We start from the raw sequence: 23,595 nt of genomic DNA on the forward strand, positions 1-23,595 counted from the left end.
TTACCAGTGAGACTTGAATTGAGTCTAAACTGAAACTGTTTTTAATCCTCTATTTTATCAGTTCAAAATAACAGATAGACAAAACCGCAGACAATAAATAAATACATAGAATCAAAATCTACTTAACCTTCATTAAAGTTAGCTATCATATCTTTTGGACGCCAAACAAGGTTACGAGCTATTGATAATAAATTAAATCTGAGAGTAATATTTGATTGGACTTGACAAAAAACATCTCTTTGTGTCAGGGGCGACAGTAACCTTCTTCTGTCAAGGCAGAAAGATAAGAACATTAAGACAATACACTACAGAAAACATAACGAATGTCACAAGTAATAGAGAAAATTATTTTGAATACAAGTTTACCAATATTTTGTTTACGTACTAATTCTAGTGATCGATAATCATAACTCAGCCAAACCGAAATACTTTATGATAACCTAACAATTTTGGGAGTAAACTAATATGGCTACAGACACCTTTCATGCTCCAAGGTCTTCCTTAACAGCGCCAATTCTAAATGAAAATATTAGAAAGACTAAACGTTTGCTCTTTCTGTAACAAACTTTGGCACTAAGTCCTACCATTCCTTGTATGGCCAAGAACAAGAAAAAGTCATTTTCAAAAACAGGAATTTTTACACCGCGATTGAAATAAGCTTTTTCTATTGGATGAACGTGCCACGTGACACAGGATTGCGTTTTGGTAAGATTAATGCGGTTGTCGCGTGTGTAGAACAGATTTTTTTTCTAATTAAAAAGGAAAACAGCTAAGTCTGGGGCTATATCCTCACAAATTCTTAAATTTTAGGTGCTGGACGATGATTACAAAAATGAAAACCCATAGGAACTATTCAAGGTTCTTTCGCATTAATCTTCAGCAATAAAACTCACTATTACCCTTTGCCGCCAAAATAAAATGTCAACAATGCTTATAAGAGTTTTAATTAAACCTTTCGCGTTCTAATTTTCAGGTCGGTTTTCTTTCCACTAATTTATTACAATTGTAAAACCTGATATATATTTTGATTTGAAATTCGTTACATAGTAATAATTATTGGTAATAACCCTTGGAAAATAGTAAACATTAATGCTTAATTTAGTAACGTACCACCAAAAATACATTTCGTAACTCTGGAAATTATTGGAAACTTATTTACAAATACTTAAAAAAACCGAACCAGACCAACGAACTTAATCAGTTACAAAAGGTACTAAAACTGAATTACGTTTAACTTTCGTGTATATTTAATACAAGTGCCATGAAATTAGTAAACGCTTTCACTCTCACAAGTGACCAGGACAAAATATCTACTTACAATATCAAGCAGACAAGTGTCGAGGGAAAAAAAACAATTCAAAGATTATTTGTTGATCCAATATCAAATTCACCGAACTAAAGGCTTGAGAATTGCATGGCAGACGCTGAGGAGAATTACTAATGGGAACTTGAGAAAGGGTTACGTGCCATTACACTGCTGTCGTGAAATGTGAGTGTTACTGTTTATCTACAAATAAAATGAGTTTTGAAAAAAACTATTTTTAACCCCTTATTTGTTGCTTTGGAAAGGTGGGTCCTGTTATGTGAAGCAATTTTAATCCCATAGACTTACAAGGACACGGTCACTTTCCAATTATTTCGTAAAACGTAACCTGTAACGGCATGGCTGGCCCTCTGTAGCGCCATGAGATGGAAGACGTCTGTACAAAACTATACTGAGGCCCCTCGCGTTAGTTACCCAGTGATACAAACTGTAACACTGCTGCACTTTTGACCTTATTTGCACCCCAAAACAGGACCTTACACTTTCCATATCTATAGTCATCATGTGACCGACACCTGCCAAACCATAATATGGCTCCTCTCATTGGTCGATTGACCACGAGTTGTGACAGATATCAAATCACCACCTTGCTCTTCCAAAGCAGTCTCTTCGTTGTCTCCCAAACGGAAATCGACGTACCCCTCTCCCCCTGATAACACTAAAAGCATGCACTCGGTCACAGTCTTCTCTGGGCTAGACTTAGCAGGTTGACCACTGGGACTTGTTGATCTGTTGGCTGGCGCTGGTTGAGAGACTCTCTTCATAGAGCCTGGGACGGCTACAAAGAACTTCACTGAGTCGCGGTGACCGTGAAAGGACAACTGAGCGTTAACCTGAAACAAAAAATTCATTTTGAAATGGGGAAAGTGTGCCTCTCATGCTTTGGACATAAAAATTTGGAATAAGAGAGCTAAAGGACATCCTCTGTAGTTAAAAACGGTGATGGAATTGCAATGAAAAACAATCATCGATGCACGAATGTTACCATACTCACCATAGAACAGTAAGGCATAAAGCTTGAGCCTCTTGGTGTGTCTCCATCTTTTCCTTCGTTGCTGTACACTCTAACCGCTCCTCCTGGACCTCCGGTTCCTCCCGTCCCCGGGGAACTTGTTTGTGCTTCTCCGTCATCCCTTGCGGGACGTGCGGCCACCAATGGGACCGACAAAATAACACCATTTCCCGTTCCCACCCAGAGACGGTCATTGGTTAACATGAGCGACGTAATACGTACAAACGAGAAACCTAATTTTCCGGTTCCTGTAAAAGACAAAACAAAGTACTGTAACATTCAACAAGAAAGGTTAAATATTTAGTTGCACTAATTATTAAAACGCGGAAGCAATGAAAATGTATATGGAGTAGCTGAGATGGTTAGAAAGGCTGGTAGACGGGGAGATAAGCAAGTGAGCAAGTTGATGGAGAGGACAGGCGAGTAGCAAGAGGTTAGTAAAAGGTGAGATCGAGTAGGAAGGTAAATAAATCAGTGCGTGGATAGGTAGGTAGGTAAGACAGGTGAGAAGGTAGGCGGGTAAGTAAGATGGGTGGAAAGGTGAGTAGGCAGGACAGGTGAAAGGTAGGCAGGAAAGTAAGATGGGTGGATAGGTAGGTAGGTAAGATAGGTGAGAAGGTAGGCAGGTTAGTAAGATGGGTGGAAAGGTAGGTAGGTAGGACAGGTGAGAAGGTAGGCAGGAAAGTAAGATGGGTGGAAAAGTTGGTAGGTAAGATGGGTGAGAAGGTGAGAAGGTAGGTAGGTAAGTAAGATGAGTGGAAAGGTAGGTAGGTAGGTAGGATATGTGAGAAGATTGATAGGTAAGTGAGATGAGTGGATAGGTAGGTAGGTAAGATAGGTGAGAAGGTAGGTATGTAAGTAAGATGGGTGGAAAGGTAGGTAGGTAGGATAGGTGAGAAGGTAGGCAGGAAAGTAAGATGGGTGGAAAAGTTGGTAGGTAAGATGGGTGAGAAGGTAGGTATGTAAGTAAGATGGGTGGAAAGGTTGGTAGGATAGGATAGGTGAGAAGGTAGGTAGGTAAGTAAGATGGGTGGAAAGGTTAGTAGGTAAGATGGGTGAGAAGGTAGGTATGTAAGTAAGATGGGTGGAAAGGTTGGTAGGTAGGATGGGTGAGAAGGTAGGTATGTAAGTAAGATGGGTGGAAAGGTTAGTAGGTGGGATAGGTGAGAAGGTAGGTATGTAAGTAAGATGGGTGGAAAGGTTGGTAGGTGGGATAGGTGAGAAGGTAGGTAGGTAAGTAAGATGGGTGGAAAGGTTAGTAGGTAGGATGGGTGAGAAGGTAGGTATGTAAGTAAGATGGGTGGAAAGGTTAGTAGGTGGGATGGGTGAGAAGGTAGGTATGTAAGTAAGATGGGTGGAAAGGTTGGTAGGTGGGATAGGTGAGAAGGTAGGTATGTAAGTAAGATGGGTGGAAAGGTTAGTAGGTAGGATGGGTGAGAAGGTAGGTATGTAAGTAAGATGGGTGGAAAGGTAGGTAGGTAAGATGGGTGAGAAGGTAGGTAGATAAGTAAGATGGGTGGAAAGGTTAGTAGGTAGGATGGGTGAGAAGGTAGGTATGTAAGTAAGATGGGTGGAAAGGTAGGTAGGTAGGATAGGTGAGAAGGTAGGCAGGAAAGTAAGATGGGTGGAAAAGTTGGTAGGTAAGATGGGTGAGAAGGTAGGTATGTAAGTAAGATGGGTGGAAAGGTTGGTAGGATAGGATAGGTGAGAAGGTAGGTAGGTAAGTAAGATGGGTGGAAAGGTTAGTAGGTGGGATAGGTGAGAAGGTAGGTATGTAAGTAAGATGGGTGGAAAGGTTAGTAGGTAGGATGGGTGAGAAGGTAGGTAGGTAAGTAAGATGGGTGGAAAGGTAGGTAGGTAAGATGGGTGATAAGATGGGTGAGTAGGTGGGTAGGTGGGTAAAATGGATGGAAAGGTAGTTTGGTAGGATAGATGAGAAGGTAGGTAGGTAGGTAGGTGACATCAGTGAGAAGGTGAATAGGTTGGTAAGATGGATGGAAAGGTTGTTTGGTTAGATAGGTGAGAAGGTAGGCAGGTAGGTAAGATGGATGAAAAGATGGGTCGGTAGAAAAGATGGGTGAAAAGGTAGGTAGGAGATACTTACCTAACATCTTGCTGACATATGGCTCAATATCAATATCCTGTAGATGGTGATAAGTATGTGCATTGTACAATCTCAGTGTACTATCCAAACGAATGGACACCCACACACCATCTCCTATCCAGGCCAGCTGACGAACCTGACTTTCACGTCGGGGATGAGCATCAAATGTTTTCTTAAAAATTATTCAGAGTTGTTGGTTAGTTAGAAAAACTTTTTCAAAAGCAAAACCACTTAGTTTGAAGGCAGTTGGAAATAAACAATAAAAGTAATTCCATCTTTAAGCTATATTAACATATTTGACTACTATGTTACAGCAATTGGTCAACCCGCATGAAACTTGTTGTGATAATTCCCATGGAAAAGAAAAGCCTTCATCTTGAGTGTAGGGAAAGAGGAACAGAATGCATTAAATAACTTAGAAAAACGAACAAAGAGATCTGAGCACTGTAAAAGGGAGGAAGGAAAAGACCCAAAAGCACCTTGACTCACACATCCTGAATGAGAGCCTTTCCACAAGCTTAGTTCTCCTCATAACACACCAGAGTGCTGAGTTACTTTATTACACAACATACCTCTACTTTCATGCTGCGGGGATGAATGACTTGGATTTTATTGCGATAACCACACCAGACTTTGTCATGAACTACAGTCATACACCGAATGGAGTGATGTGGTCGGCCAAGATCAAGCAAGTGATAATTGTTAAAGTTCCACTGACCATCTAAAATTAACAAGGTCATTTCTGATTACTAGAAACCAAAATGGCCAAACATCAAACCTGATCAGAATAGAAGGAGAGAAAGATGGCAAAAGCAAAGGTAGACATACCTGAAGCCCTATGAAAGATGGCCACTGTGCCATCAGCAAGAGCAACTAAGACACGGGTTTTCACATATCTACAACATAAAGTTTGGCAGAAGATAACAATAGAAGCAAATTATTTAAATTCTGATGATCATGTTATGTTACAAAAGAGGGATAATGTTCGTCAATTGCACATAACTTGCTGGTAGATCCCTGACAGACTTTTTCAAGACTATCATTTTATGCAGTTACTTTTGTTATTGCTTTTCATGTACTCACACTATACTGAGGACTGAGTCCTTGAGTCTAATGGAATGGATGCATTTCTTCCAGTCAGAAATGGCAGAATGTACATACACACTGCAAAGGAATCATTCAACAGTATATTGTACACATGACCCATTCTTTAGTAGAATATCTTGTAGACAGACAGACAGACAGAAAGAAATAAAGATCAAGACAGATTCACTATCATTAAGAAACAGCTCGTATATCATAAACCATTCACACACTTTGTGACTTACCAGCCAGATTGTGCTCCGAGCCACATGGTTGGTAATACACTGCTCATTTTCTCAACTCCTTCAACTGGTGTGGCTCCAGGTGATGTACTTTCACCAGCTGTGATGTCTGTTACTGTTGGTCCATCCGATCCTTGGCCTGTTTGTACTCCTGGACACATCACAAACAACACAATGTACCATTAAAAATCACAGAAATGATGTCTTCAATTGTCTAAAAATTGCAAAGTATCAAAAGAGTCTGTTTTAACTGTACCCAGTGGATCACTGAATCCTGAACCCTCAGTGGAATCACCTTTGTCAGGGTTTGTCTGTAGTGGGTCTGCAATGAAGGAAAAGTAACTCTAACACCAACTCTGCAAATCCAGTTATACTACATTTGTGGTATGTGTTTATTGATGCACTACAAAGAAACAGATATAATCTTTACCTTCAACTTTCCATTCCGAACTCTGATAATCCCCTTCTGATGCACCAGGCACAGGAGTGATGCACAATAGATGCGATGTACACACTATAAAGCAATCCAGAATGTTCTGAGGGTAATTAGCATCAACAACAGTAACCTTACTGCATGAGTGTGTGCTGCTGCCAATCCAAACCATAGACACTTTTGGCTCCAGCTTTGGGTCCATTCCTGTTTCATCTTGGTCACGCACACTGTCTGTGTAAAATACACTAGTTGCACCAATGACTGAACCACCATCTTGTGTTTTCCCACCAGACAAATCTACGCCAGCTGCACACCAGATCTGCATCAAGATTACAACTGTGTTTAGTACTTGTTCTTTCAATATGATAAATAGAAACTATAAAAGTGTACAACTAGTTCCTTTGTTTGAAGATGAAAAGAACATTCACCAATTTAATATTGATAATTGATTTTAAGAGGCAAACATACTTTCATCCCAGGGTCATTAAGATTAAGAGGCCTGCAATAAACTGGTACAGGGACAGACACCAGGCTTTTTCCTCCTTCTGCAACTTCTGTTGAGTATTTTGCCGGAAGACTCCAGCCATAAGCTTGCATGCGACCCTCAGCAACATCTGAAATCAAAACAAAAACTCTGACATTGAGGATTGATAATGCATGGAAAACACCATCTGTTCATGAATTATGTACATAAGATAGAAGCATAGAAAATGAGGAGGATTTAAAATATCACCTGAGTTGAGAAATGCCCTCACTTGTCTGTAGCGTTCCCTTCTCTCCACAAGTCGCTGCCGATCAAAGCTAAAAGATGAGAACAGTGAGTGAGTATGACAGAAAATCATTTTGGAACCAGATTTCTGGGCTTTTAATTTCTTCCTTAGAGTGGGTTTCATTACATCATAGCCTTTCATGCAGTTTCAACACTGGTAAGTTTCCTGAAAGAAGGCCAGAACTCACAGTTTACTCTATAAACCTAACCTTAATTACTTTTCATTTTTTGGTAATCAAAGCTAACAAAATACATTTGTAATGTAAGTAGAAACTAGATGCTAATAAGAAAAGTTTCTCACTTCTCACTACCAAATCCTCCACCACTTGCGACTGCAATTGAGCCTGTAGATCCTGAGTTTACAGAGCTGCTACGTCGAGATGAAGGAGATGACTCTCCCTCCCCCTGAGGGGAGTTGTACCTGATGCTGACCATGGTTGGGGCAGGCTTCTTTGGCGAGGGTCCAAAAAGATTGCTGAAACTGATTCAACATATTATGTTTGTTACTTTAGATTTCAGATATGCACAAGTTTGAAAAATATCAGAATCCTGAATCTTAAAAACAAATGAGCTACATACAATTTCCAAATGGATGATTTCTTCTTTTGTTGCAGTTCAAGGTTTCTCTCCTTTGATGCCCTAGGAAGAAGAAAAGGAACACTTTCATTGAGACACTTCAAATTAAGTTTACCATTTCCTCTGAAAACAGATGGGTTGGTTTTCTTAGATTACTAAATTCTCAACTGTGTGATGTACTACATAATAGAACTCATCATCATTAAATAAATAGAAGAAGTAAGAAATTAATAAATAAATATTGTTTGGTCAGTGTAAAAATAAAAAAAAAAGGCATTGGTACTGCAAAAATAAGGACTCGACAAACTAACAATCTATCAGATAAATACTAATTAACATAGACTAATTCAACTGTATCTGAAGTCATGCTGTTCTCTACACTTATTCACACCATTCATTGAGTTATTACGGACTAAGTGATCATTTCTTGCTTGAAATTACCTGATCATTTCTGTCCATCTTACAGCCTCTTGCAATTCCATCAATCTTTCTTTGTACTGGTTTCTTTCCATCAATACTCGGGCCATCTCAACTCGCGTAAACCTCTTTCGATGAGCTGCCGACACATTAGCCTACAAATGGTTAAGTCAAATATGCATTACTTCTCAACACTTGTTGTGACATCAGATAAATTTGTTTGCAATTCTTGCTTGCAAATGAATGAAAAAATGCCATAGAAAAACAAATTCATTCATATATCTCCTCAAATCATGAATAATGTTTTGTCTGTGGTTTACCTCTTTTAAAGCCACTGTAGCTTTTTCTGCATCCATTTTCACCCTGTAAACAAGCAGGAGATTTTGCTTTAAATTTTCTGATCAGCAAAAACAAATTCTACCTGTAAAATTTGTGACAGAACAAGTAGCAACAAGATAAAATCATAGTCAGAGTAACACAGAGGCAATATTAATAATAAAAATTGCTTTAAGGATCACTCAGTCTATTTTAATTGAAATTTTCCCAAGGTATGCCTACATGAGGATTACGACAGTAACTTGAAAAGTCTGCAGAATGAGTAGGATTTTAGAAGTTGGGATTGACAGTTCAAAATAACATCAGCTAATGCATCCAGCAAGTGTGAGGGTTGAATGTTGGCTAGGTAAATTTTTTTTTTGCATTTTTATGGTGCAAGATAAAACTGTCTATAAATTAGTTAAATCTCAAAACAAGGAATTGGTTCTGACCTTTTCAGCTCCTGTTCAATCTCTGAGATGTGCTGTGATAAACGACTCTTGGTGTCTTGAAGTGCTATCACTTCCTCTCTTGCTAGTTCCTTTTCACTAAAAAAAGCAAAAAGAAAATGAATTAGGAAAATTCAGAACAGAACTACAATCCACACATTTCGTGGTTAAGACAAAAAAGTTGGAAGTGCAATTAAAAAAATGTGGCTCATTAAAGATGAACAGACCTCTTTAATGCAACAAGGCATAAACAAAACCATCACCTTAAAAAAATTCAAAATATCTACCTAAACAAATCAGAAAATAGTAAGTATTGATCAATAAAGACTTACTTGGACAACTCTTCAACTCTTTTCAGAAGATCATTCTTTTGAGTAACAAGTTTGGTCCTGCAATTAAATTGCAAAAACACCAGTAAGAAAAACTGATATTGTCCACGATACTCTCAATTTCACATGCTTACTTTGCAGTCAGCAATTCTTTATTCTCTTTTAACACTGTGTCCAGTTCTCCAACCATTGCAGTGATGTCTGCACCAGTGTCTACCTGCCCAATGATGTCAGGTTCTTGAATAGACAGCTCAGCAAACAAAGAATGTGCACTGACACCTTGAGGAAGTGTCTCCAGATCCAAAGATATGGGGCGCTCTCCACCCTGTCTGCTACCCTCTCTCCTAATCACATCAACAGGTGAAGACCCAGCATTAGGTATCAATTCAGGAGTGGAGGCCATGATGGCTGCAGCATCATTACTCAGGTGAACAAAGCTTCCATTTGGAGGAGTTTGAGATTCTCCAGAAATCACTCTTTCAACATCAGTCACTGTCATGATTGGCATGTTGTCGACATCTGTAAGGTGACAGGTTCCTGTATTTAAACTCTGTAGTGAACTGGTTGTGTTTGATGGTGAGCCTTTCACAATGTCTCCAATGCTGTTACTATCCAGCTTATCACCACTTATGGTGACAAAACCACTACCAGGAGATCCATGAACATTTTGGGCAGCAGGAGAAACTTCTCCAACACCAGTTTTTTTCTCAGTCTCACTACCTGCAAGGTAGAAATGGAACAAGTGTTAATTGTTAAGAATTACACTCTTAAATAAGGTCTTACACGTATATTCACGAGTAAATACTCACCTCAGCTTAATCGGCAATTCATGAGCAATCACAGACAAAATTAAGGAAAAAATAAAACAAAGAAGGCTACAAACCTTTCCCTTTACCAGCAAGTTGTTCCTCTTCAAGTGACATCTCATTGCTGTCTCCTCTGTGAGGCGATGGAGGTACAACCATGTCACCATCAATGCTCTTGGGTCCTCCTGGAGAGGTGCCAGGTAGCAAATCTGTTAAAGAGTTGACAGGTGTTCCAATGGGAGAGCGTGGTGAGTCTGTTGAGACAGTTCTTGGTCTGTTGGAAGTGAAAGGAGTAAAGGATTAAATCTGGCAAGTACTCAATGCCAAACAACAGAAAACATATTAGCTACATTGACTTAGGGAAGATCCACAAAACTTTTCAATCAGGTGGGATCTCCAATTTCAGTCCTATGACCTCTCACTACATTTTTTGACTTCTGAAAACTTACTAAAGTACTTAATATCCTCAATAGACTCCAGATACTCAATTACACTACTCACCAATGGTGAAGAGATTGACAACAACAAAGGAAAAATTCATACCTTGAAAACTAACTTCCCACAAAAACAAGCTCATACTGAAAGATTAGGGAATCATTTGTGAGTTCATTGTGAGTTATGATTGTTACCTAAAAGGAGTCCTGGATGGTGTATCTGCTGTGGAGCCTGAACCTTTTCTGTCCTCTCTCTGCAGCCGCTCCATGTGTTGATGGAGTAACTGACACAAATTTGCAGAAAAAAACAATTTTTAGTTTAAGCCTGACTAAATTTTTAATTTAAAAACATAGCCCTGATCAAATGCTTCACGCATACCACTCATATGTTAAACAATTATTACCTGTGAAGCTCATTGTCAGTAACTAGATCAGCCAAGTTCACAATCACAGCTGTAACAGACTACTGACAGGGTTCTCACCCTCTTTTAGAGACAAATTTCAAGGACTTTTCCAGGACTCAGATTGATCTTTTAGGACCCCACATTTCACCTACAACCCTTCATTCCCAAGATTTCAAAATCAATTCTTCTTATAGTCTATATACATTTCCCTTAACATATATTTTAAAACCTTTATTGCTTGGGTTAAGCAGATTTTCAGGACCTTTCAAGACCTGCAGTCTTTTTCTAGGACTTTTGAGTCCTTCAAAATGTGAAAATAAAATCCCAGGACCTGTATGAACCATGTACTGATGGGTTAAAAAGTCATTTTCAAAGAGACACAAAATATTTGAAAAAACGTAAATTTAGTGACTTAAAATGTTGCAACTACAGATGAATTAGAAATGTAGTTAGGATTGGTTCATATGCACCCTATGCATAAATGGCAGACTTGATTAGTATTCTTTTGCCTTCACATAGATTAGCCCAATGGGCCTTGTCAGTTTGTCTAAAGAATAGTCACTCCTTAACTCAAAGATAAGGTTAGTTGGGTTAATTTACTTGACCACAAAATAATACCAGTCAGGCCTGCCATGTATACATACTGTATACTTAAGCACAACATTCCACTAGGACCTGGTTAAAAACAGTTTTTCACAGACTTTGCTATTCTTGCCCCTTTGTGGTTATTTCCAAGCCATGACATTTTATATTTGGACAGTAGTCTGTTGTGTTCCAGGTCAAAACATCACCCAAACAGAAGGTGACTCACCTCTGAATGTCTTTCATGAAGAGTATGATATTCACGTTTCATCTCTGATATCCTTTCATCCTGCCGTTCAACTTAAAATAAGAAATTTTGTCAGCACAAAAGAGACTTTTTTAAGTCACTATTTAGACTACAGTGATATGCTAAAATATTTTGTATCACTAACTGTGGTCTTGGTAACTTTTGATTCGAGATTCCAGACTTTTATTGTCATGCTCTAAGGTATCAATCTGCTTGTGAGATTCTCTCTTTTCAGCTTCAATCTGATCCTCTATCTCCAGATATCTCTGAAATAAAAGTAAATAAATATTTTCTTATGTTACCTCTCATTTCTTTACTGACACTAATTAAAAATTGTTTCCCACTCCCCCATAAAAATATTATTCCATCAAGGGCCTTGTTAACTAAAACCCACAGACTTGCATGTAATTGTCTGTTTATTTTGGATGGATTGTAAATAAAGGCAAAATATTGTACCAATTGAGGTTAAACCAGGTCAAGCATGACATGACTTCGATAAATCTTAACATAATTAACAGTACAATTTTTTCAACCATTAATAACCAGCAAAATATAACCAAACAGTTGGCAGAGAAACCACCAGCTTCTATTTATAATGATGAAATAATCTCAAGGTATCGGTTACAGTTTGCTGTTAAGGCTAAAAGGTATACGCACAGTTTGACAACACAATAATTTAAGTAAATGTTTATACTACTTAATTATGTCCTTGCCATCATCCTCTAATAATTTTCAGCCAAACATGACAAAAACTCTCAATATCTTAAAATTTTTGGTGCTTAACAACTTTTTTTCTTACTAGCCCATGAAGCACTGATGACCAGGCATGTATCTGTTGCACAAAAAAATATTTAACATAATTCCAAATGACCTAAAGAAATAGCCACATTAATTTATGCATAGCACTTTCAAATTGGAAACAAATTTTAGCATTAAATACAGTCAGCGACTGTGGTAAATATACCGTGAAATGAAATTTCATTTACATGGTTTTAATAATATGGGAACGAAAAAAAACACTGAAGTCTTTAGAATCAAAGCAAGATTATTATTTTCGAAAAGACAACGCCTTCCCTAAATGCACTGTCAAAAATGGAACAACAAAAATGGTACAAAATGAAAAAATGATTTAAATAGTTAACATCAAAAGAAAGATACATATATTTCTCATATACGCATTTTTCCAATTCCAGTGGTAGAATGCTATTATTTGTGCTGGTGTGAAAAGAGAAACTATTACTAAATCTCAAATACGAGGGGCTGATATATATAACAATTTATGTACAAAAACATAAGACATAGCTTCCCCTACCCGAAAAATTCGCTGGTAAAATACTAAAGGATTAATTTTACTTAGGGGAATAACTAAATAGGAGATAACATATACCACTTACGTTTTCCGCCAGCTTTCTGAGTTGCTTTTCCCTTTCATATTGGGTAATGAGCTGCTCGTTATCATCACTCAATATTTCCAACTCAACTAACTGCTCGTTGTTGTCTCCATAGGCACTATCCAGTTGTTCTAACACAGACACCATAAGTGGCATAAGTCCTGACACAACGTCTTGATCATATTTTTGAATCATTCGTTCGAACTCGCTGTAAATACTGTTAGCGAGATTGGACACTCTTTCCGACATAACTGTAGCGCCTCCTTCATCTCCACTGGAGTACACTACGTCGTTTTTCTCTTCTTCGCCCTCCATATCGCATTGATTTCTTTTGAGGCAAAAGAAGAACACCTAAGCTATATTCTCTGGATAACTGGTAACAGATAAACCTTGAAAACAGTCGTTGTTTGCCATTATTCCTCCGCTTCCCTTCACAGACATCTTCGCGAGATTTCCATAATGTGGGGGGGCCTGGTAATGAAATTTTGTTGATGCTCACTCAGCCAATCAAAATTGATCATTGGAGATAAAAATAATTGAATTAATTTTGTCAAGCATCTGATTTTCTTCAAGAGTTCTATAAACGTGGGCGAACCTGACAACAAATTTCAGCAAATTTTGTCATTTTGTTTAGAGTCTGAGTACATCAGCGTATTACAAGAAAGAAAACATTTGACGTCAAAAAAGATATAATCTATTAAAAAAGTTATCTTCTCAAGAAACCAAACAGGAAACATCCTGCCTGTTTCAATAGGAAATCAGAGTGTGCAGGAAAGCCTAGAGTAGCCTGAGGTAAGGATGATTTTTCTCGACCTTTCCATAAAGACATGTTTGTGCTTTAAGCTACTATTTTTCAGTAACTTGATAACACAAACCTTCGATCAAAGCACGAGCCCCATTGGCTCTTCATTATGAGCTATTTTAAGCATCATCATTTTCTACCAAAACTGACAAAATGACGCAGACCCAACAGACTAGCGGCAAACTCAAAGTCTGCACCGGTTGCAATACGACCATTATTATTCCGGATACTCAAATAAAATGAAAGCAGAACTAATCAGATTAGTATAGTAGCTAAACTTACAAGGCAACAAATGATTATGTTTCTTATGGATGATTCCTTATTTTCCAGTAAAAAGATAAAAGTTACTTTGTTTTGGCCTTGGAAGCCACTTTTATGCACCCTACAGGTCTAAGATTGCCTGCTATTCTTCAGAGAGCAATCTGCTCATGACTGCAACATGTAAACCGGCTGCTCATACTCAGGCTACTTAGGTTACGCTCCACTTATTACCACAATGAAATGGTGCAATTTCTTCCAGAACTGGCGAGAACAAAAACGGAAATTACCTCAGTGTGACTACATGAAGGCATTTTTGACGGATCCTTGTCGTTGAAACACACTCGGATTGAATGGTAACAGTTGGACTTTACTCAGTTCTAGTGGCTAATTTCTGTATCAGGACTCTTAATGTTCGGTGTAGGGAAGTAAAAATTCTGGCTGCTGGAAATGAGTTGGCACGAACATTTGCACACCCATCTATAGTTTTCTTCACGCAGAAAAAATTCAAATTACCCCGGAATAATTCTAAGAAAGTAATAAATGCAAAACTCCGTCGAAGACACCTGCTGAATCCATCCAATCGCAAGTTACTAACTAGCAGCTAGCTTGTGGTGTTCCCGCCATTCCCGTAAACGAGCATGCACATGTAGTCTGAGGATTGTCTTAAGTTGTGGGAAGCGTAGATTTCTTAATAAATTAGAGGTCATTACTGATTTGGTTTTTTTCTGCACGGAGGAAAACTTATTCACGGCAGGGAATTAATATATTGAAATGTTATTTTACTTTTCTCTTATCCCCATCCCTCCCCTCCCCCCTTGCCAACTTTCCCTGACATTTTGGTTGAACAGGTCTGAAAAAAAAAACCAATCATAGAGGGAAAATATCAAATGTGCTCCTGTTTTGTGTATCTAAGTATCTATTATTTGTTTGTATATTTTCATTCATTCAATAATCTTTCCATTTGTCTGCTTCGCAGCCATTGTTTGGTCTTGTAACGCAAAACCGTAAACTAATACATTAATTCTCTTATTCTTCTTAATATTTTGCCATTTATTATCAATCTATTTGTCGATTCCTTTCACGCATGAGTTCTGTTGAGACTGGCATAAAAAGACGCGAATGGTATCTAAGAGTTGGCTTACGTAATAGGCATGAGCGACTGGGAAACCCACGGAATAATACCACTTAAATGTTGCGTTACTGATTAAAGACACGGAAAAACACATGGTACCACGTGCATTCTACCAGGTCATTATCGTCTGAAATATGCTCCTCAATCAAATTGAAATCAAGAAGTTTTTCTTTCAGTTCAAACGGTGAAAATCTCTTGCGTGGAAAGCGAAAACATCGCACTATAAACCTTGCATTGTCCTCTTTGTTTTGAAGAGTATGAATAATAATTGTATTCAAATTAAGCAAACTGATTGATTTGCATCGCAAAGGGTTACGTGGATAACACTCATTCCCTTATTGAATTTTTTCATGCCTGACCAAAAAATTGAGCTCTTGGAAACCGCGTGGAATGGACTAAACTGAACCCGTTGGGCACGGATATCCTCGACGAAAGAGAAAGAGAACGTAACAACGGAGTATTAACGCAGCTGAACCTGCAGCAAAGAACCTCTTAGGTGCACACAAGAATACAACTGATCATCACTGGACCGAGTACAGCGCTCACTCAAGTGATTAAAATTTATTACATACGCATATTCTTTTCCCTCGAATCGAAAATCTGCTTTGTGTTTCACTGCTGCCGGCGCAGAACTTCCAAGAAATCCAGTTGAAGCCGTATAATGTACACAACCTCGGAATACTCGATGAAAACAATGGGCTTGATTGCAAATTTGCTTTGCCTCTTCCTTGTTGTTAGTGCGTCGCATGAAAACCGAGGAGGAAAAATCGACGCTTTGGCCGACAAAGTCAACTTAAGCGACAATTATGTCGTTGAATGGCGCATTAATGAAAAGGCATCTAGCGTGGAGTTCAAAATCAACGTTATGGTCGACGATAAAGGTTGGGTTTTGCTAGGATTTATGGATGTGCCGAAAAATCAATCTGCGGCCAAAAGTAAGCCGGGAAGCATAAAAGATTCTCGCGGAGATTTTGTGATCACTTGGCCGACCTCTGCACCAAAGGAGAGGACCACAGTGGTATGATGCCTACTTGTTATAAACGACTTTCTAATATCACGCCCACTGGATCCAATTAGGAAGGTTAACTTATCTATACCTTGCTCTTTCAATTGGACGAAATCAAAAGCACAAGCTATTTGGGTTTCTGGAGGGATAAGGATAATTCAGCCTAAAAATAAGATTTTTGCATTTTAAATTTAACGGGTACATTCCATTGTGACTCAGGCAGACGCAAAACTGAACAGTTTCTGTACTTCTCTCGATTCGGCAAGAAGCGCAGATAAAATAATTCAGAGAAAACATTAATCCACTCGGAACTTTTTGTCCTTACGTACTATGCTTTGTTTCCAGTCAAAAGAGAGGATCTATGTAGAATGATTATCATTAAGATAGTTATAAATCAAGGGATTACATTGCTGATCCCCTGACCGGACGCCTAAATACTGCAGAGAGTTGTAGCCCCCTACCAAACTCTTAGGGCCGGTTCAGGTTAGGGCCGACCAGAGTTTGGCAGTTGTTTAACAAAACCTCGTTCTAAACTATCTTGAATTTTCTGAATCTTTTATCTAAACAATTCTTTTTGTGAACAGTGTAATAAGGGCCGAAAGCTAGCAGTAGAAAGACATTCATTTAATGAAAACAACCCTCCTAGAGAGTATGTGTATGGCTCACTGCTTGCGTAATACTGCGGTTTGTGTTACAACCGGCTCTTGAATTTCACAGGAAAATACCCCTTTATTCTCATCGCCTTAAATTAGGCCATAGAGGTTAGAGCTAGTCACATCTTCTCCAGTGGTACCTGATTCAAACTCTTACCAAGAAAGACACATACTTGTATTTTTCAGGACGCGAATACAATGGAAAAACCTGGTGAATTGGAGAAGGATGAAAATTCTACTCTGGATTATCAAGTGACATTGGATCAAACAACTACAAACAAATCAAGAGGATTGGTTCTCAAAATTACAAGGAAACTGGAGACTGGCGACCCTCAAGATGTGCCCATCACTGTAAGTTAGTTTTCTTAAATTTTTTCAGAAACGTTATCACACAAAAAGGCCCCAAGAAAGGGGCTCTCTTTAGTGTGTCTGCCATTTAGCCTCTAACCTGTGAACTTGTACTGTATTCTTCCCTGTTATCATCACTTCTTCTCTTTTCTTAGAGAACTGGTTCAACTATTAGAAGGAGTGTAGTCTGCACCATTGTAGCAGCTAGTTCATTTCACTTTGAGTCTGATATCAACGAATTTCCTCGGCAAATGTTTAAATATTTTCTTGAACTCCTCAAGTTTGTTGACTAGATTACTAACCAAACTGTGAGTGGAGTTATGTGGACGGCCTTTGGGTCCAAGGGAACGATGTAATGTAAAATAACAAAGAGGTATATAATTTTCTGTCAGGAGCAGCCCTTGTGGATGTTTGGGGCATATGGAAATTCAGATGCTTATCTAACAGACCTTTCCAACGTCACCAACATTGACGACACTCTGAAAGTTAAGGAGGTTATCATCATGAAAAATAGCAGGAATAAAGATAATGGCAAATCATTTTGGAAAGGTACTGAATATGTTGCACTATTTAAAAATGTTGGGAATGAAGACAACTTGAGTGAGGATGACAAAAGTTCAGGAAAAGTTCAGAAAAATTAAAGAAACTGCATTTTACTAAATACTATAAGGATGGAAGCTGGTGTGAGGATCTCACACTGTTAACATCACTCTCAGAGATGCATGATTCATTGCAATGATTAGCTAACCTAAGTCAGCACTTGAGCCAAATGCCCCACATTGGTGTAGGTTATACTGTTTCCTGTATCATGATGCAATAACGGTTATTGCTCTAAGGGTCCCCTCCCTAGAATTTGCTCAGGTTTCCCTAACAGTTCATTGGTATCAATTTTAACTCTTGGGTGGTGAGAGACAACAGGAAAGTAAAGAATCCTGCCAAAGAACACAACGCGATGACCCAGCCAGATCTCTAGCCTGGATCTTTTATCAAGGAGTCCAGTACATATGCCACAAGTATTGAAATAAAAATACTATTGAGAATAACATGCAAAGGGAATCTGAGACTAAAATCTAAAAACTTTGCATAACTTTCTGAATTTAGATCAAGTGGAGAAGCACTGGATTTCTGTTGTGTTAGCAGTATCTGGAATTCTCACATTTGTTATTATTGGAGCAGTTTACTGCTGCTTTAGAAAGGGAAGTAGAGATTTCCATGGAAAGAAAGTCAAAATGAATTTCTACAAAGAGTAAGTTTTGTTTCATTGTTGAGAACATATATTGATTCTTCCTTTAAAAATTAGAAAAAAATGTCTCAACTCCTGCTACAGTAACTAAACTTCCATTAGTTTCAAGTTTTAAAAAGAGACTATGACTTCTTTTTCAGTGGCATGCTAGTTCTATCATAAATACTTTTATCACTACTACTGTATGTTCCCTTCCTGATGGCATCTGGTTTTATAACCATCAAACTTCAATGGAAATATTCTACATGAAAATAAAAATTCAGCAGTCAAATACAAGATTTAAAAAATGCACATATTATCAACACAAAACTAGCAATAAGAAAGTCAATTTAAACAGCACTAACTCTCCCTCAATTTCATTTTAGAGATGAAGATGATGAGGCTCGTGTTGCTTTCCTCCAGTCACGCACCTAATGATCAATAAGAAGCAGAGTAAGAATACATTGACCAATGATTGCCTTGACAGTTCCCCTCCAGCTTACAGTAGACAACTTTGCCTTCTCATTAACAGTATTCAGATCAGAGAGAAGAGGCTGCAAGGCGTAGAAACAAAATTTAAAAGGCATTGTACCTTTTAACTTTATCTAGAGGAGCCATATTTGTACAAGAGTAGTGACCGTCATTTGCAACTTCTCTCCCTTTAAGATCTTGTCCTGTTCTTAAGGGAAAAAATAACTTTGCCTGGTGACAAATATTTGGTAGTGTTAGAGTATGTTAAGCATAAAATACCTTTGATAATAGAAGACTGCAGTTTTTTGCTGTATATTTTACTACTTGAGGAAATTAGGTCAAAGCAGAAGTGTTTAAAAGTTTGAAAACCTGCCTTCTTATTTTCTCAACCATCAAGTTTACTAGCATCTTTTGAAAGAACAAAAATAACTATCATGAGAGTAAAACCACTTGAAGAGAAGTCAATTGTGAATGCCTTTTCCAGTCCAGTCCAGTGACCTAATCTTTATCACTTCGATCAATCCCTCCATCCAAACAATTCCATAATATTGTAAGAAGAATATTTTCTGTGACTGTATATGAAGCAGCCATCATTGTAATAGAAAGTAACATGGTTGGTAGTTTAATATCTTAAGATGATAAATAAATTACTAGTACAACCAATAGTTTTCACAACCTTTCATAAAAACTTCAGGGTAAAGAGGGCTTCAATTAAGAAAAACCATAACAAAAAACAAAACACATTAAAAGAAAAAATTTTAAAAGGTAGCCTCATTTTATTGAATATAATGCTTTTTGTAAGAGTTATGGAGTGGTGAGATTCATCTTTACAATCTTGTAACATTCAATCCATGGTTATTGCTAAGACAAAGACTTCTTTTCTTTTAAACTTTTCAATTCTATTCATAACTTTTTTATTGCTTTTAGTCTGCTGCTTTTAAAAAACTTAGTAGAATAGCAAATAAATGTTTCAGCAAGGCATGCACTCTAATTTACAGTTATTTAGTATGTGCTAAGTTATATAAAATGTCTTTGAAATACTTGTGTGTACATTTATAAAACCAATCATGGTTGGACAAAATCTTTGAAATCTGTTTAGTAAATAATAAACAACAATCTTTTTACCATGATTCATCTCCTTTCGAATTTTGTTTTCTGTTTAACCCTTTAAGTCCCCCTAGTGACCAAGACAGAATTTCTCCTTACATTATCAGTATGATATCAAGCAGACAAGAATGAAAATAAAAAAAATATCAATTGGGCAACTACTGGTTGATCCAATTCTAAATTCTCCAACTAGCATCACATAAGTTGTATGGCAGACAGTGAGGAGAATTAGTCATGAAATCTTGGGAGTTAAAGGGTTAAGTACTGCAGGTCATAAGAGTCAACAAGTATTTAACATAAGAGTGATCTGATCTAACAATGTTTTATCAGACCACCCACCTCCACAGACACAATGATATTGCTAAAAAAATTTGACTCCCTAAAAACACAAATTAGCTATTCCCTAATGAACAAAACAGTAAAATAGTTTTCACAACTCATCCATGATGTACGAGGTTTACAGGTTTGAGTTCTTGAAAACCACACTATGCAGTCATTTAGCTGATGAACATCCATTTTCTTGAACCATACTTTAATTCTGCACTGTCTTCAAGATTTCACCACTGGATTGGAATCAGATGTTCTTAAAGAAATGATGCATAGACAAAGCAGAGTGCCAAACATAATGAAGATCGTTGTTTAGAAAACCACATCCACAACATAGAAACAAACATGATTCATGAACCACAGGGTTCCCTCAAGCCACCGGAACTATCCAGCAAAGGCTTTGTATGCATAAGGAGCTATAAAAGAACAACAAAAATTACTTTTATGATGGAATTTTAAGAGAGCTAAACCTTTCCTTCCCATGTGATAAATTTCTCTCATCCTCAATACAATACAATATAGTAGCCTTTTAACTACACAACAGTAATGAAACTGATGATGCTATGGCCCTCAATAACATCAATATAATTTCCGCACAGCCCTATACTATTCTAAAACAAAGCTGTAGTCCCAAAGAAAATCTATGGTTTTTCCCATTGGTTTTTTCATCCCAGAAGTGTGAGCATAATAAAGCATGGAGCTATGCAGAAATCATACCTAAAAAATTAAGTTAGTAATGCTTCTAAATAAAATTAGACCCAAATGAGATGACAGACTAGCCATACCTTAAAAAGGAAAAAAATTCACCTTAGCCAAAAATTTTTTATACCAGAATAGTACTAGTCCTGCTCTAGAGATGTCAGTGGCAACATACATTTAAACCAGGATTAGATTCAACCTGGAATAACTAAAATGTCAAGAAAGAATTCGTTGATTGTTGGAAATTGGAAGCAATTACAAACCAGGTTCACCTAATCTCTTGCTCGTGAGAAAATGTTCCTTCCCAGATTAAATTTGAGATTTGGTGAAACTGGCAATCAATTTCAATGATCGTATGACTCTGATAGCAAACAAGTTGATTGTATGAAAGATCTCCTCTTTAGATGGGATTCAAATTTAGTGGAACTTTCAATCAATTCTAATGATCAGATGACTGTGATAGCCCCTAGTTGTTTATTTAAAAGTTCTCCTCTTTAGATGGGATTTAGATTTAGTGTAACTGTCAATAACTTTTAGTGAACGCATAGCTGTAATGGAGGAGGAGATTTCTCCTCACTCTAGGCAGTGAAAGACTCTTCTGAGGAAGTATTACATGAATAGTTCTGCAAACGAACAAGACAGCAAGATGTCGTAATTATATCGCTTTATCTCTGATTATCACACATTTAAACTCAAGGGTACTATAGCTCACAGTAAAGTTCTCACCTAAGCGTAAAAACGCCACGTAGGCTACAAAGACTTTCATTGTGAACGAAACATTTTGTTTAGCTTTCCTCTTTTCTGCCTCCACAGCAGCCCTATCAGGTGATCCATCAACTCCAGGTAGACGGAACATAATTAATGAACACCAACCAGTGCTATCGACGAGAAAGAGGTGGAAAGGAACACGACAACTTTCGCAGATCTACGCAAACCTACCACGCGATTTCCGCGTAACTACGTCACTTACAGTGAACAAATAGTCATCTTCGCCCCAGTGTCCCCTTTTTCTCACTCGGCTCTCCCTGCAAGATATTCATTTTTAACTCGTGAATTGCGCGCATGCGCAAGAGCGAGTTATAGATACGATGTGGGGAATAGCATTCGCTCGCTCGCTCGCTCGCTCGCTCGATTGGTCGATTCCTGTAAACTTTTTTTAGATTTCAGGCTTTTGAGTACATTTGATAGTTTTTGGCGAGCAATAAACAGACGAAATGGCGACCTTTGTTGCTAAGAATAGTGGTGGGGTGAAAAAAAAGCCAATGATAATCTTAAAAGAGTTTTTTTTTTCGTTTTAGTTTCAACAAGCGGCGCCAGCGACTGGCAAGCATTCAAGGATTCACACTGAAATAACAACAACCTTCGTTTTTCATAAAATTGTAATTTACAATCCTTGAACTTGAAAACAATCCGAAGATTCATTGAAAATATCACTTACTGCGAGGCGCTCGGAGATTACAGATGTTCAAAAGCTTTTTCTGTTATAGCGTGAGATTGAGGACAAAATTGATCATTACGTTTCGTCGCGTGTGTTTTTCCTGTGTGAAGCAACAGAAGATGCCGGCGACTGACTAAATAACAAGTTAACACGAAAATCAAATAACACTTAGACAAACAATTTTAGCTACCGATTTTCAGTGAATTTTTAAAGAACAATTTTCTCGTAAGTTTCAAGACAATTTGAAGATTTAACATATATACAACGTACTAAAATGCGAAAGTTACACACCACAAAATTGATAAATAGGCCTGAAATGAAATTCTATCTTGTTATTGATTATACGTTGCCTAGCACGTGACTTAAATCTACCCAGGCGGAGATCTAAAATGACGGTGGCAGGCTTGGCTTAGTTATATCACTCAAAACTCGTTCCCGTTTGTCTCATTTGATAAAGAGGGAATCGTTAACGTTTTCATTAAGACAGTATTGCCTTGATTTTCTAATATTTACAACGAAAGACAGTAAATTTCAGTTTTCACCCACATTTACTTCCAACCTTTTCTTTTGAACCAGAAACAAAAATGATAGACGTTTAAAACACATGACATCATCCACCTTGTTAAATGTAATAGCATGATCATTTCAATTCTAATGCCTTCTTGTCCCAACGTTACTTTGTTTCTTTGCTACATTAGCGAACACTGAACTACTGTTCGTACTCTAGATGACAATCAACCACAAAATTCCCTAAACCAGATAACATTAAACATAATCTCAAAAATCATGTGTCAATTCACGAGTTTGCTCACAGAGCACTTTGATTCTCACTCGGCCTCTCCCTACAAGATATTCATCTCTCTCTGATTACAGATTTTAAGCGGAAGAAATTGGGTTAAGTCGGTCTGATTATTTTTTGTTTTGATCTTTCACCATAGAGTTTTTGAATAAAACAATTTACTTCAGCGCTCTGATATGAGAGTATGGTATCATATCGTTTAACTTACAGGCTATCCTGTACCAACTGAACACACACACAGACTCGCACCCCCAAGAAAACACTGGCACAGGAAAATGAAGAAGAGCGGGTGATTTTTTTCCAAACTAGTTCACTGATCCTCTCCGACTAAGTGCCTGTGACAGGCTAGCTCCCAGTACCCCACACTCAAGTCCCTTAGTATCTATCCCTTAAGGGATATACTGACTGAATCC

General features: G+C 37.8%; 2 protein-coding genes and 1 long non-coding RNA gene across 3 annotated transcripts; 1 reads left to right on the forward strand and 2 right to left on the reverse strand.

Annotated features, from left to right (window-relative positions):
- Window positions 1-18: 18 nt before the first annotated feature.
- LOC113676820 (C-Jun-amino-terminal kinase-interacting protein 4) lies at window positions 19-13,399 on the reverse strand. The gene is made up of 23 exons (XM_027193540.2): window positions 12,921-13,399; window positions 11,672-11,792; window positions 11,509-11,579; window positions 10,489-10,577; window positions 9,937-10,133; window positions 9,188-9,773; window positions 9,057-9,113; window positions 8,728-8,823; window positions 8,281-8,323; window positions 7,985-8,115; window positions 7,547-7,606; window positions 7,269-7,448; window positions 6,932-6,999; window positions 6,667-6,812; window positions 6,196-6,517; window positions 6,022-6,087; window positions 5,769-5,916; window positions 5,524-5,604; window positions 5,269-5,336; window positions 5,013-5,161; window positions 4,441-4,612; window positions 2,319-2,584; window positions 19-2,157 (listed from the first exon to the last, which is right to left on the reverse strand). Exons 1-23 carry the CDS (start codon window positions 13,230-13,232, stop codon window positions 1,825-1,827), a joined length of 3,762 nt encoding a protein of 1,253 aa, XP_027049341.2. The 5' UTR covers window positions 13,233-13,399; the 3' UTR covers window positions 19-1,824.
- A 74-nt stretch (window positions 13,400-13,473) lies between these two features.
- On the forward strand, window positions 13,474-19,942 carry LOC113676823 (uncharacterized). Its single transcript, XM_027193542.2, has 6 exons — window positions 13,474-13,709; window positions 14,240-16,130; window positions 16,958-17,122; window positions 17,512-17,668; window positions 18,221-18,365; window positions 18,728-19,942. The coding sequence occupies exons 2-6, from the start codon at window positions 15,774-15,776 to the stop codon at window positions 18,774-18,776; spliced, it is 873 nt and encodes a 290-aa protein (XP_027049343.2). The 5' UTR covers window positions 13,474-13,709; window positions 14,240-15,773; the 3' UTR covers window positions 18,777-19,942.
- Window positions 19,569-23,489, reverse strand: LOC113676825 (uncharacterized). The gene is made up of 3 exons (XR_003446744.2): window positions 23,391-23,489; window positions 21,672-21,970; window positions 19,569-20,662 (listed from the first exon to the last, which is right to left on the reverse strand). It is a non-coding gene; the product is annotated as an uncharacterized LOC113676825 (long non-coding RNA).
- Window positions 23,490-23,595: the final 106 nt, after the last annotated feature.

The sequence above is a fragment of the Pocillopora damicornis genome, chromosome 13 (assembly GCF_964200805.1).
Source record: "Pocillopora damicornis chromosome 13, jaPocDami1.2, whole genome shotgun sequence".
NCBI lineage: Eukaryota > Metazoa > Cnidaria > Anthozoa > Scleractinia > Pocilloporidae > Pocillopora > Pocillopora damicornis.